The sequence below is a fragment of the Priapulus caudatus genome, unplaced genomic scaffold (genome assembly GCF_000485595.1).
Source record: "Priapulus caudatus unplaced genomic scaffold, Priapulus_caudatus-5.0.1 Scaffold109, whole genome shotgun sequence".
NCBI classification, from domain to species: Eukaryota; Metazoa; Priapulida; class Priapulimorpha; order Priapulimorphida; family Priapulidae; genus Priapulus; species Priapulus caudatus.
Window position 1 is genome coordinate 529,222 of NW_014577170.1, and position 14,000 is coordinate 543,221.

Genomic DNA, 14,000 nt, shown 5'->3' on the forward strand with positions numbered 1-14,000 from the left:
GTGTGTTACGCCAAGTACTCAATCCGAATAATTCATCCCAAGTACTTTCCATCCGGGAACTAATTCAGGCCAAGTACTTCATCGATGAAGATTCATATCCAAAAAACAAACTTCAGTCCGGAAGTAATCATACCAAGTACTTCAACGAAATCCGGGAATAGTTTATCCAATACGTTAATCCGAAGTAAGTTGGCATCTAATACTTCATCCAATATCGTTATTCCGAGTACTCATACTGAAGTCAAGGTCATCCGATAAGTCATCCAATCCGTTAACCATAATTCATCCAAGTACTTCAAGTCCGGAATGTAAATTCATCAATTACTCATTTGAACAAGTCATCCAGTACTTACCGAAAAGTTTATCGAATGTCATCCGTTCTTCAATAAATACATTGTATCCGTAATTACTGCCATTTCGTCCCAGTTTCTCAGCCTTTTTCTTCAGTCCCTCTCAAAAAATTCATGAGTTGCAACGAATCAAATCCACCTCTCCCTGCCGGATTATAGGTGTACTAGCGGGGTATCACAGTGGTAATGGTTAATCCAACTTATAAAATGATAAGACATAGAAAAAAATAAATCCCATTTCTTTCTCATATAAGACCTATAAGAAAAGGAACCGCCGTTCTCTCTCACCCGAAATCGTGCATGTCTGTATCGGGAGCAAACCGTCGTATTTAAACGTAAATTCTGCGTTACGACTACCTGGTGCAATGGCATACATATACTATATATACTGTTAACAGACCTAACGGCGCGTACAGATGCCGATATTCAACTCTCAAAGGACACCCAAAGCATCCCCTAAAATGCCACACGCCGCCACACTGAGCACTGAGCGTTCAATAAATAATGCTAAATAAAATAAATCTATTTACTACCGTAAAGCTTAATTTTCATACCTCTTTCACGTATATGCCGGACAATTTCCCCATGCCGATATATTAATTCAGGGTGTAACGGCCAGCCATCGCCAGCCAGCGGATTTGCAAGACAATGACTGCATTACAGGAAAATGTCCGGCAATAAAAGGTGAAAGAAGAGTACAGAAACATAAGACTTGGGTAGACAATAGATTCGTATCTTAGCATTATAGTTTTATTGAAACTCCAAGGCCTGGGCGGGCCCAGCTACACTCTGTCCGCACTCTATTCCGCCCCGGACCTCAAAAATCCTATATGCATACCGTTAATAGCTAATAATATGTTCTATATCCAAGGCGATACATCTATATATATCTACTATACACAGGCCGATAATGCATATATCGCTATATTGCACAGTGCATATAGCTATATATGTCCTATATCACAGGCGATAAACTGCATATAGTCTCTATAGCACGCAGGCGATTATATGCTATAATTAATTCTCATATGCACACTCAAATACTATAGTTCATATGCACAACTCGATATACATAATTCTCTATACACAACGCGATATACGCCTATATAAATTCTCTAAGCAACGCGATAATAGCTATATATCTCTATAACACAGCGCGATATACTATAATTCGCTATATGCACATCTCGATATATGCCTATATCTCTATACTGCACAGTTCTCGCATATATGCTATATTGCTCTAATATTCCACAAGTCTGGCATAAATATTCTATATGTTCCTTATAGCACACGACGAAATCATATATGTCTCTGATACATACACAGCGGCGGCGAATTATGAGCATATGTGCTGCGGTTCCGACTATACACCGCCCTAGCTGGTACGGACTACTAGCTGTGCAAGTTCGGCTAAAAGCGTCACTAACAGATATCACGAGATTCGAGGCTAACATACTAATAAATATATAGACTGTACCCCAGTCGAACATTCCACAGGGGGGGCAGGCACACTAACGCGTGCAGCGAACGGGGTAGCATCTAGTTAGCTGGCGCAAAAAAAAGACGAATAGAATGAAAATTATATCTTATCTATCGATACGCGTTCACACACAAACAATACCCGCCACTGGTGCCAAATTCCACGACTATTAGCGCGAATATACTCCGCGCTACAGCAACGCCGGACAATCGTGTAGCTAAGCAAGCCGGGCTAACAAGCAGCCGTGAATATTTACGCTGATAACGTTAAGAATCACCCGGCAACTAAAAATACCTCAAGTGTAAGCAGCTATTACCTACATCACGCGCGATTACGCTATAAGATTAAAAACGGCAAAGCGCAGAGACATATCCCTATAATACTTCTATAATCCTAATACTACTTCTGAGCACAATAGTCCAATATCAAGCGCGATAAATAACTATAAATTCATAATAACATAGCTCGAACTGGCCAATCGAGATCTTCATATTTACATGCCAGACCACCCCCCCGTAGCCTATGTCCTCGGACCACCCCCACCGCTACCGGAACACCATAAGAACAACAATTCGACCTCATATCCGGACTAATGCTACTAAAGTACTTAAGATGCTAAAACCCGGTATACTGACAAACAGGTGTCCTTTTCTTGAATATCGGTCCCGCGCTCAATCGCGCTGCGCATACCTATCTCTCACCTCCCTACCACACTACACCCCACACACCCCACACTCTCCCCCTCTTCCCCACTCGCTAATCACCCAGAACGCACTTCCCCACCACCTCCCACCCCCACCCCCCCCCACCCCCCCCTCCCCCACCCCCCCCGCCACACTCTATACCCCGCACACCCCCACCAAAAAGCGCACCCCTCTCACCATCCGACTAATTGAACCCACAACCAAAACATACCACGCGAATAAACGCCTCCTCCCCACTCGCTCCTGATACATTAAACACAAGACACCTCTACACATGATACTCCTCCCTCTAACTCACACTACCTCTAACCCACAACTCGCACCTCCGCACACCCCCACACACCGCCCTTAGGCACGCCCACTCGCCACAATCTCACCCCTAACACACCTCTCAATACCACTGTGCCTCAACCACCCGCACTTCACCGCTCCTCCTCTCACCCGCACCACCCCCCCTTTCACTCAGTCGGAATTATCCAACTCTAAATCTCCACCTCCACTACTCATCGCCCCCCACCAACCCCCCCCCCCCCCGAGCAATCACCCTACAACGGCCGCATCATCACCACCCCCCCACACCACACGACACTTCCCTCCCCACACAGCCCCCCCCCCCCCCCCCCCCCCCCCCCCCCACCCCCCCCCCCACCCCCAACCCCCCCCCTCCCCCCACACCACCCCCCTCCAGCGCGCTGTCCGTCCTATTTCACAAACGCAAACACACTCCCCACCCGTGCGCCACATACTGACGCACACAACGCCACTCAACGGCACGCACCGCACGGCACACCACTTTCACGCACGTACACACCACCAACGCACACACGGCTTCAGCTAAGGCACACACCACACAACGCACCACACACACACACATCACCCCCCACACCCCCACACACCGCACACCCACCCACACACACCCACACGCAAGGTCACTAACCCCTCCGCCCACAGCGCATCGCACGCACTCAACGCACGCACACAGCACCCAGGCACTTTACACCACCTATCCATGAACGCTGAATCCCCCAGATCATCATTTCGGCTGTTTCATGTAAATACTCCTCGTATGTAACGACGCTCGGCAAAAGACCGTGCGAGCGTGTATGCGCCCCACGTCAGCGGCTGTCGCCACACATACACATCTCAACGTACGACGCGACGCCACTCCCTATCCCGCGGGCGCCGCGCCAACGCGTCTCACGCGGCGAACGCTGCAAAGTCCGTCACTCCTGTTTGTTGTGACACCGAATCACTCGCCTAGGATCGCCATCTACGCCCCTGCTGCCCTGCTGCTAGTATAAATAGCGAGCAGAAGTTTTCTGTCCGCTACACAACGCGTCCTTTGGCCACAATAAGCGTCTCGCGCGTGCGCGCGCGCTGAGCAGAGCAGCGCAGAAGGACCGCTGCTTCGGCTACGTAATCGCCGTGCAAGCCGATCGCGTACTGAATACAATTTTTTGTGCGCCGCGCGCTCTCGACGTGGGGCGTCGGTCTAGCTTCTAATCCACTGTCGCGTACCCTCGCGTGTGTGTCGGGGTATCCAGCAAGCGCAAGCGCTACCGGGACAGCGAAGAGTGATCGCTGGCAAACGGTACTACTGCTATAACCGTCTATCCGCGGAGTCGAGGAGTGATGAGAAGAGTGAGTGAGTGAGCTGAAGTGAAGTGAGATGAGGAGTGACGTGAGTGCGAAGTAAATGGCTGACGTGACGCTGAATAAGCTGCACTGTGTCGTGTTTTTGGTGTGTGTGCTGTGTTTTGTCTTGAAGTATTGAATGAGTGATGACTGCGTGAGTAGGCGTGGTGCGTGAGGAGTGAGTGAGTGAGTGAGTGAGCTGCGTGAATGATAGTGCAACGTGTGTGTGAGTAATGAGTCTGAGGAGGCCGTGCATGAGATGAGGAAGGAGTATGAGTGAGTCGTTGATTGAGCTGAGTAGCTGACTCGAGTGCAGTGATGAGTGAGTGACCGTATTGGCACGATCGTGTGGAGCGTTCGCCGCGCGTGCATATTCGTTAGCTGACGTATCATATGCTAGAGCGTGTGCGTGTCGGTGCGGTGCTGTGCCGTGCTTTGCGTGTGCGTGTTGGCGGTGCGTGGCGTGTGCGTGCGTTCGTCGTGATGGCGTGTGCGTCGTGCTCTGACGTGCTGTGTGTGCCTTTCGTGTGTGATGATTTTGGGTGCGTCGCAGTGTGTGCTGTTGTCGGTGGTGGCGTGTTGTGTTTGTGCCGTGTTGTGCGTCGTGCTGCTCGTCGCGTGCGCCTGATTGTGTTTCGTGTTTTTCTGTGTGTGTGTGCTGCGCGCTGCTTGGCTGTGTATCTTTGTTTGTGTGTGTGTGGTGTGTGTGTGTGTGTCATTGTGTGTCGCGTCTGTGTGTTGGTGTGTGTCTGTTGATGTGTGTCCGTGTGTGATTGTTGGTCAACCGCTGAATTCGCCGCGTGTTGTGCGTCATATGCGTGTAACTGGTCACCGGAATCGCTCGCCATTTCTACACGCAGATCAAACAGGCCCGATTCGAACAACAGCCTCAACCAACAGGCCGACCAGCTCGCTGCGGCCACCTCCGGCGACCGCGCCTCGCCGCAGCCAACTTGGCATCAGCCCGCCGTCATCAAATCATTCATGTCAGTCGCAGACTACGCCGAGATGCGCGGCGCGATGATGGCGAGGCGATATCGCGTAGCGTGCTTACGATCGTCTACTCACGCAATCACAGCGTCCCGCGTCTCGTGGCAAACACCTCGCATCTACGCTCGCTGCGCGATTCTCACAAGAGAATAACCGTCGCCAACCTCCTACCTCGTCACCATCGCCATCGCAGACCGATATCCTTCCTACTCGAATCCCTTCGTCATCAGTCAGCTGCCAGATGCACCACTGGTCCGTTCGGCGACGCGATGCTGTAAACGTCATACATGAACACAAGCTGACCGTCATCATTCACACGAGTTCAGTGTGCCGCCTGATCGCAATGAGGCTTGGATCGGCTACATAGTCTTCTCGTCACCCTCGCGCAGTCGCTGCGCACTCGCACAGCGGAAAACCTCGCCGTCCGGCATACTGCACGTGCGGCGTCTGGACGATAGGCCTTCGCATGAATGACCGCCTTCCGTCATCCTCTACAGCCCGGCGTTCAGACGGCGACGATGGCAGGAGGACAGTCACCCTGCGTCGTCCACGATCTTGCCTTGACACGCGTCCGATACACCATCTTCCTGCTAACACGTGCGTCGTCCACCTTCGCGATTCCTCGGCACGCCAGCCCTCTGGTCTTACGCCCTGCGTCATGTCGCCATGCGCACACGTCGCTACGTAGAGCCGTCGCCATGTCGTCGGAGCGGTCGAACTCCACTAGCGACGACGTCCACCAAATGGGCTCACGCCTGATTGCATTGACCGTAATACGCGTCGTTCTGCTGGCTGCCATACGACGCTGCAGACATGATCCGGTGCCGCTGGCGCCGGTCGGGAGCTATCTCATCTAACGCTCGCTGCCAGCTTGTTCTCGCTCTCCCGTACGGCGTCGACCATATGACGAAACCTTTTCCTCTAAACGGTCCTCTCCAGAGTCAGTCGTTTCGGCAGAGCCTACGCGCGAGCATCCGTCTTCGGCGATGCGACGGAAAAGCCCCCCCTTTAATAGAACTGCAAAAACACGCGAACGGACGCTACTGCAACTTGCGTTGCGTCGGTCAATAGACGATATCCCGGGCGCCGACCCACCCCTGGATTGTTGTTGCGACAAGTCGCAGCGTCGGTGCCAGTACACTCGACGAAAAACTCGCGTTAGCCCGAGCGAATTATTGTCGACAGACGATGCGCGCACGTCGGCGCGGTACACGTGGCGACCGAAACGCGGACATACCGTCCGACGGAATCTTGCCGACACAACGTGTCGCGGCGATGTGACGATGCCGCAGGCACAACGTTCGACGAATACGCGCCCGACTCGACCCCTGGCTGTCCGACGACCACGAATTCGCACTCGGCGTCCGTGCGCGGGCAACGGAGTGGCCGGTGCCTGTTGTCGTCCGACTGCGAACACTCTGCAGCTGAACCGTCACAAGCGTCCGGCCGACGAACCGATAGAACGTCACGTGTCCTCCAGACTGAAAATATCACCGTCAGAACAATTGACCGCCATGTTTACGGCTCGGTCATTTTTACCTTCGTTCCTTTCCCGCGCTGACACCAAACTCATCGGATTTATGTGAATCATTGTACATTTGCACGTCCCCCCCGATAATAGTAATTTCGCGTCGCACGTTGCATTTAACGCTGTATTTTAAGTTCTAGGAAGGCTAAAGATCATTTCTTTTTCGGCATGAAATTTTTCTTCCTTCCGATGCTTTCACGTATTAAATCCTCATCTCTTCTTATATTGACTTTTCGCATGTGCTATATAACTTCTCTTCGTAATTCCGATTTCGCCCTTCTTGTGTTACACTATTATTCATTCAATCTTACTTAATTCGCCAACCCGTATCGTTTCTTAAGTCACCGTCCATTCTCTCCTTTGAACCATTGTTCTGTTATTTCTTCATTTCACCCAATTTTCCCTATTTCTTGATACATCATTCGAGCAACATACCAATTCATATATAGCGTGCGACGTGTTGCGCGTCTCGTGCGTGCCGTGCGTGCGAACGAGGTGCGATGCGAGTGCTCATCCGCTAATCATTTATACTACTTTTCTTCTATCCCCCATCTCTCTCTCCTCACTTTCTCTTGCAACTCGCCAGCCTCTCTCTCTCTCTTCCTCTCTCAACTCTCTCTCTCCGTCTCTCTCTCCTCTCCTGCGTCATTGTAAGTCTTCCTTTCTCTCTCTCTCCCCGCTCTCTGGGTCTCTTCCGCTCTCATCCGTACCACTCTCATATAAACACGCTGTAAGAGACATCTGTTACTAGCACTCGCTCACAAATATATACCGAACTACAAATTCACTTGTACTACATTCAACTAACGCTACGAAAAAGAGAATCTAAAAGATACCAAATTCTTCTTCAATTTGCCTTATCTGAATAACAACACTACTTTTCCATAGCTAGCTTCACGTATCCCGCCCGACGGATGCATAAATGCCTCTTAAACACAATTAGGGCTTGATTCTCTACACCCACAATGGCGCGCAAGACCATAATCCAAACAGTACACTATCGCAACGGCGCATGAAGCTGTATAGAGTCCGACTGTCAATTGGTGGTCAAGAATCATCATCGGGCCAATCCATCGTATCTCCCCCGAGATGCACTGTCTCTGATGCCGAAGCCTATAGATGTCTGTGGCCTCGATAACTGACGAGGACCAATCCTGATCCACATTGTCTTGTTACAATTATGGCAGGGTTGTTGAGATTGAATGAATGTCAAAGGTGATTCACTTCTGTCTGCAGCACGGCTTTCTGTCGCTCGCGACCTCCATTCATCTTGCCTCCTTGTCTCAAAGGTTGAATTATAGCTTTCTCTATTGTTGCATCAAGCGCAACAGATCCCACGCAATAGTGTAGACCACACTTCGTATATAACCACACAAGTATTGCACCGAATGCCATCGCTCCTGCCCGAATAATCCATTCCTTAATTGTCTTTTGTCTTCGACCATAAGTTATAATTTTTGCATGCGAGCATTGTCGGTGGTAGCATCCCTTGTATTTGTTTCTCTTACCCATTAAAAGCTTGGTTAAATACATTCAATGATATCGACTGTGTCATACAATAGAATTTCATGTTTAAGACCGACATAAAAAAATAAAGCCACACACGTGCGCGCGCGCAAACGCCTCGCAACATAGCCCCACTCTCTCATCTTCTGTGTGCATAGTTTGTTTGTGTGTGTGTCGTGTATGGTGTCGGGGGCGGGGGCGCGCAATCATGAAGGCACAGTGTCATATTATCATGTGTGCGTGCTAGGTGCGTGCTCTCTTCCTCGTCTCATTGGCTTCGTATGCTGTCCTCGTGCGTTCGTTTCGTTATCGCGTGTATGTGTCGTGCGCTGCGTTTCGTCTTTCCACGAAGCGGACTTGCGACGTTTGTCGCGTGCCGCGTAGAATGTGTGTGCTACGCGCGCCTTCGCTCAACTCCTATCGTGGAGTTCGCACGCGATATAATCGTGCATAATCGCTCCGCGGTGTCTTACAGCCTCCTAACAGATCCACTATAAATCAGTCATGGAATCTCCTCCGCCCGGAGCGTTCAGTAAAACAGCCACCTTTATAGACTATTATCGTCTCACATTAACAGGGATTGGGCGCTTCTCGAATGACGTTCTTTCAGTTAGCGTGAACTACGAGACTAAATATACACTGCAGTTATATACATACAGACGGCCGTAAACCGCGCCATTCAGGCGGTCCACGAACATCTGTGTTTTAATCGCAACAGAAGGCTGTTTGCGAATACACTTGGCAATCCAAAACGAAAATCAATCCGGGCCGAATAAGAGGTCTTCTGTCAATCTTATAAGGACGCGTAGGTGTGACGATCACACCCACGTCCCACGCGAGCTAAACTTTAGGAGAAAGTAGGAAATAAAATTCGGCGCGCAAAAACGTGTACGAGTGCATCCCGTCGATTTTATTTTTTCAACGACATAACGAAAGAGTGCGCGTAAACACACATGCCGAATAGAAGGCAGCTAACGTCGCTGCGACTTCGCACGCGATATCCGGTCATACCCAAACGTGCTTCCACTGACGCATGTGCAGCTGCGTTAACTTGGTTAGCTGCTCGGCGAGGCGACCTGACATTGTCGGTTTGAGACCGCCCTGTCGAACAAGATATACCACTTAATTCCACACTCTGTGCGGTGACGTTCTCACTAATTGAAAGATTCTACAGGACTTCTGCATTTAATATTATTTGTGCATCTTACGTAATCCACAAGGTATAAACGATCATCAGATTTAGAATTGATTATTAGACTGCCTAGCTAGTTGCATTCGTGAGCTAAACATTTATCAGGAGGATCATGACAGTAGGGTTAAATAATGACGTAATGGATCTATGTAATCACCCGCAACAATTGTGCTGTTATCCAATCCCCGATAGATTCATTCAAAATGAAATACTGTACTATTCATAAGAAAAACAGCAACTATAGTTATATATATAAATATAATATATATATATGATAGTATTATATATATATATATATATATATATATATGCCTAGCAAGCATTTATATCTATACAGCAAGCTCGCGATTCTTCGGCAAAGTGTCTGCAATGTTTAATCAACCTAACGCGTGTTTTTAGCTGATTAAGTGTTGATGTCGATTTTATATGTTGACTTTTAAGAGCCAAAATAATATTATAACAAGAGCTAATAAATACCGGTATTTATTAGCTCTTGATTATAACCAACTTGTACATCGTAGCTCGAGTTCAGTCGAGCATTTTATCTAGTTAAATGATTAACTGATTAGCGCAGTCGGGCATTGTTCCAAATTCTCATAATCGCGTTAAAAATGTCACGGACGCGCACCGCAGCTAGCGGGAGACATATTATGGTGGCTATTCTAGGCCACTGATCTACTATACTTACATGTATACGTCCTTAATACTATATTACCTAATCACTAATAATTCTTAAAGTACTGAAATACTATATAGGACATACATATAAATATACTACTAATTGATAATATATAGCCGAGTAAATCACAAATTTTATAATGCTGTGGGATGCCAAATTAACTTGCGCATCCAAATGATTGTCCAATTACTGTGTTCATCCAGCTTACGATGCTAATCTAATGAAAGTGGTGGGAAACCACTCATCATTGATTATTTTACTACCTAATATTATATGAAAGGCCGCACAGCGTAGAATTATTTACATGCAAGTAAAATGACCGTGAGAATTTTACGTTCACCGAGTATCACGTGCCACGCAAACAGATTGACGTAAAATTACTCAAGAAATCACGTGAACTGTAGAAAATTTAAAATGGCGGATAGCGACAGTTTCTCCCGCTCGCAAAAGAAAAATACTAATGTTATTTCTTTTACTGTGGCGTAAGCACATTCGCCGAATTAAAGCCACAAAAAAGAGGATGGGTCCCAGACGGTGGATAAATACACCACACGCTGCGATTTTGGGGTGTGCTCCAATCTCCTCCGGGAACATGGACACGCGAAGACCCCTGACGAGATTTCCGAGGCAATATCCACCGTCTGACCGGAAATTTTCAGACATCTTGCGGACATAACGCCATTCAAACCTCGCGCCAAGACACCAAATCGGGAAAGCATTAAGCCAACTTCAAGAGCTCTCTAAACATTGAATTTAGCAACAATGTACCTGTTTTTGTAATAGTAGATTAATCAACAAACCGAGTCGCCGGTGGTTGTAAACTTCGGCGATCGCGTATATAGTACGTTAGATAGTATCTGCCTATTTAATTATTATACTCAATCAGATACCGAACAAAACTATATATTGGGTTTAGATCAAATACAGATACTACATCAATAGCTCTATAAGTTAGGGTGAAATATTTTTGATTTGATTCTGATAATATGAATCAAAAAAATCATAACAAACCGACCGCCGGTGTTGTTTAAACCGACGAACTCGCGGTTTATAGACCTATATATAAGTATCGGGCTTATTTATCGATATATCAACCAAGATATCGAAACAAACTAATATTGGTCAGAAAATGATAGTACATCAGTAGCTCTTAAAGTTAGTAAATATATGTTTGGTGTGTGTGTGTGTGTGTGTGTGTGTGTGTGTGTGTGTGTGTGTGTGTGTGTGTGTGTGTGTGTGTGTGTGTGTGTGTGTGTGTGTGTGTGTGAGTGTGTGTGTGTACGCGCGCGCGTGTGTGTGCGTACATATGGCGTGTAATGTGTCATCGTAATCGCTCGCCATCCTACACAGATCAACAGCCTCGATTTCGAACAACAAGCCTTCAACAAAATGGCCGACGGCAGCTCGGTGGCGCCACCGTCGTGCGACCCGCCTTTCGCCGCCAACTGCACACCGTCATCATCATCATTGTCCAGCGCAGACGACGCGGAGATGGCGGCGGCGATGATGGCGATGGCAATATCGCGTAGCGTGCTTACGATCGTCTACTCCGTCATAAGCGTCGTCGGTCTCTGTGGCAACAGCCTCGTCATCTACGTCGTGCTGCGATTCTCCAAGATGAAAACCGTCGCCAACGTCTACCTCGTCAACCTCGCCATCGCAGACGAGATCTTCCTACTCGGAATCCCCTTCGTCATCGTCACGGCGCAAATGCACACGTGGCCGTTCGGCGACGCGATGTGTAAAGTCTACATGACGACAGCGACCGTCAGTCAGTTCACGAGTTCAGTGTCGCTGATCGTCATGAGTTTTGATCGGTACATGGTCTTTTGTCAACCGCTGCGGTCGCTGCGCAGTCGCACGCGAAAACTCGCCGTCGGCATCTGCTCGTGCGTCTGGACGATGGCCTTCATGATGACGCTTCCCGTCATCCTCTACGCCGGCGTTCAGGGCGACGATGGGCAGGAGGACGTCACGTGCGTCGTCACGTGGCCCGGACACGCGTCGGATACCATCTTCCTGTGCTACACGTGCGTCGTCAGCTTCGCGATTCCCGTCGTCGCCAGCCTCGTGCTGTACGCCCGCGTCATGGTCGCCATGCGCACGCGTCGCTACGCCGTCGCCATGTCGGCCGACGTCGAACGCTCCGAGCGACGCGTCACCAAGATGGTGCTCACCGTGATTGCCGTATACGCGTTCTGCTGGCTGCCATACTGGACGCTGCAGATCATGATCCGGGTGTCGCTGGCGCCGCGGAGCTATCTCATCTACGTCGTCTGCGCTGTGTTCTCGCTCTCGTACGCGTCGTCCATGACGAACCCTTTCCTCTACGCCTTCCAGAGTCAGTCGTTTCGGCAGAGCTTCGCGCGAGCATGTCGTTGTCGTGCGGTGCGACGGAAGCTTAATGGGAAGCTACAAAGACACGCGAACGGACATCGCAGCTTGTGGTTGTCGTCGGCGATAGACGAATCGCGCGCCGACCGATTGTTGGTTGCCGACAGGCGCGCGTCGGTGCAGTACACGTGCGACGAAACTCGCGTAGCCGACGGATTATTGGTCGCAGACGGATGTGCGACGTCGGCGCCGTACACGTGCGACGAAACGCGGGACGACGCCGACGGAATGTTGGCTGCCGACGACAAAAGTGGGGCGACGATGCAGCACACGTGCGACGAACTACGCGCCGACCGACTCCTGGCTGCCGACGACAAATGCACGTCGGCGTCGTGCGCGTGCAACGATGGCGTGTGTGTCGTCGTCGCTGCGAACAGTCTGCAGCTGAACGTACGAGCGTCGGCCGACGACGATGACGTCACGTCCGACTGAAATATCTACCGTCAAAGAATTGACCGCCATGTTTACGTCGGTATTTTTACCTTCGGTTCCTTTCCCCCGCGCTGACCCAAACTCATCGTATTTAGTGTTGAATCATTGTCTTTGCACGTCTCCGATTTAATAGTTCATTTTCGCACGTTGTATTTTAACGCTGTAAAGTTCTGGAGGCTAGAAGATGATTTCTTCTTTCGGGCTATGAAATGTTTTCTTTCCTCCGATGGCTTTCACGTATTAAATCTCATTCTTCTTATATTTGGACTTTTCGCATTGTTGCTTATACGTTTCCTCTTTCTTAATTGCCATTTCCCCTTCTTGTGTATACGCTTATTTTATGTCATCATCTTTATCTTAATTCCCAATTTACCGTATCCGTTCTCTTAAGTCCCTTCCCATTTCTCCTTTGAACCATTGTTCTTGTTATTTTTCTCTCGTTTCACCATTTTCCCTATTTTCCTTGGTATACATGCATTCGAGCACATACGCATGCATATATACGTGCGTACGTGTTTGCGCGTCTGTGCGTGGGTGCGTGCGAACGAGGGTGCGTGCGCGTGCTCTATCTGCTATATTCTTTATACGTATTTTTTTCTTCTATCCCCCATCTCTCTCTCTCTCTCTCTCTCTCTCTCTCTCTCTCTCTCTCTGCGTGTGTGTATCTTCCTTTGTCTCTCTCTCTCTCTCTCTCCCCCTCTCTGTGTGTCTCTTCCGCTCTCTCGTCCACTCTCAATATAGACACGCTGTAATGAGATATCTGTTACTGCAGCTTCACAAATATTTACCCGAACTAAAAGTTATTTGTATACGATTCAATACGCTAAAAAGAGAGTCTAAAAGCAGCCATTCTTCTTCATTGTGCCTTATCTGAATAACACAGCTACTTTTCCAGTACGGCTTCAGTAGTCCACGCTGACGGATGCATAATGCTCTTCTAAACACAATTAGGGCTTGATTCTCTACACCCACAATGGCCGCCAGACATTAATCCAAAAGTACTATGAACGCGCGCATTGAAGCTGTATAGAGGCGCTGTCAATGTGTGTCAAGATCATCATCGGCAATCCATCGAGTTCGAGGATGATTGTCTCTGATGGGAAGGCT

General features: G+C 48.9%; 1 protein-coding gene across 1 annotated transcript in view; it reads left to right on the forward strand.

Annotated features, from left to right (window-relative positions):
* The window catches only part of LOC106805312 (somatostatin receptor type 2-like), a 14,049-nt gene extending 889 nt beyond the window's left edge, over positions 1-13,160 (forward strand). The window contains exon 2 of the mRNA XM_014806854.1: positions 11,418-13,160. Within this exon, the coding sequence (XP_014662340.1) occupies positions 11,457-12,893 (1,437 nt within the window). The 5' untranslated portion in view covers positions 11,418-11,456 and the 3' untranslated portion in view covers positions 12,894-13,160. The remainder of the gene's footprint in view (positions 1-11,417) is intronic.
* Positions 13,161-14,000: the final 840 nt, after the last annotated feature.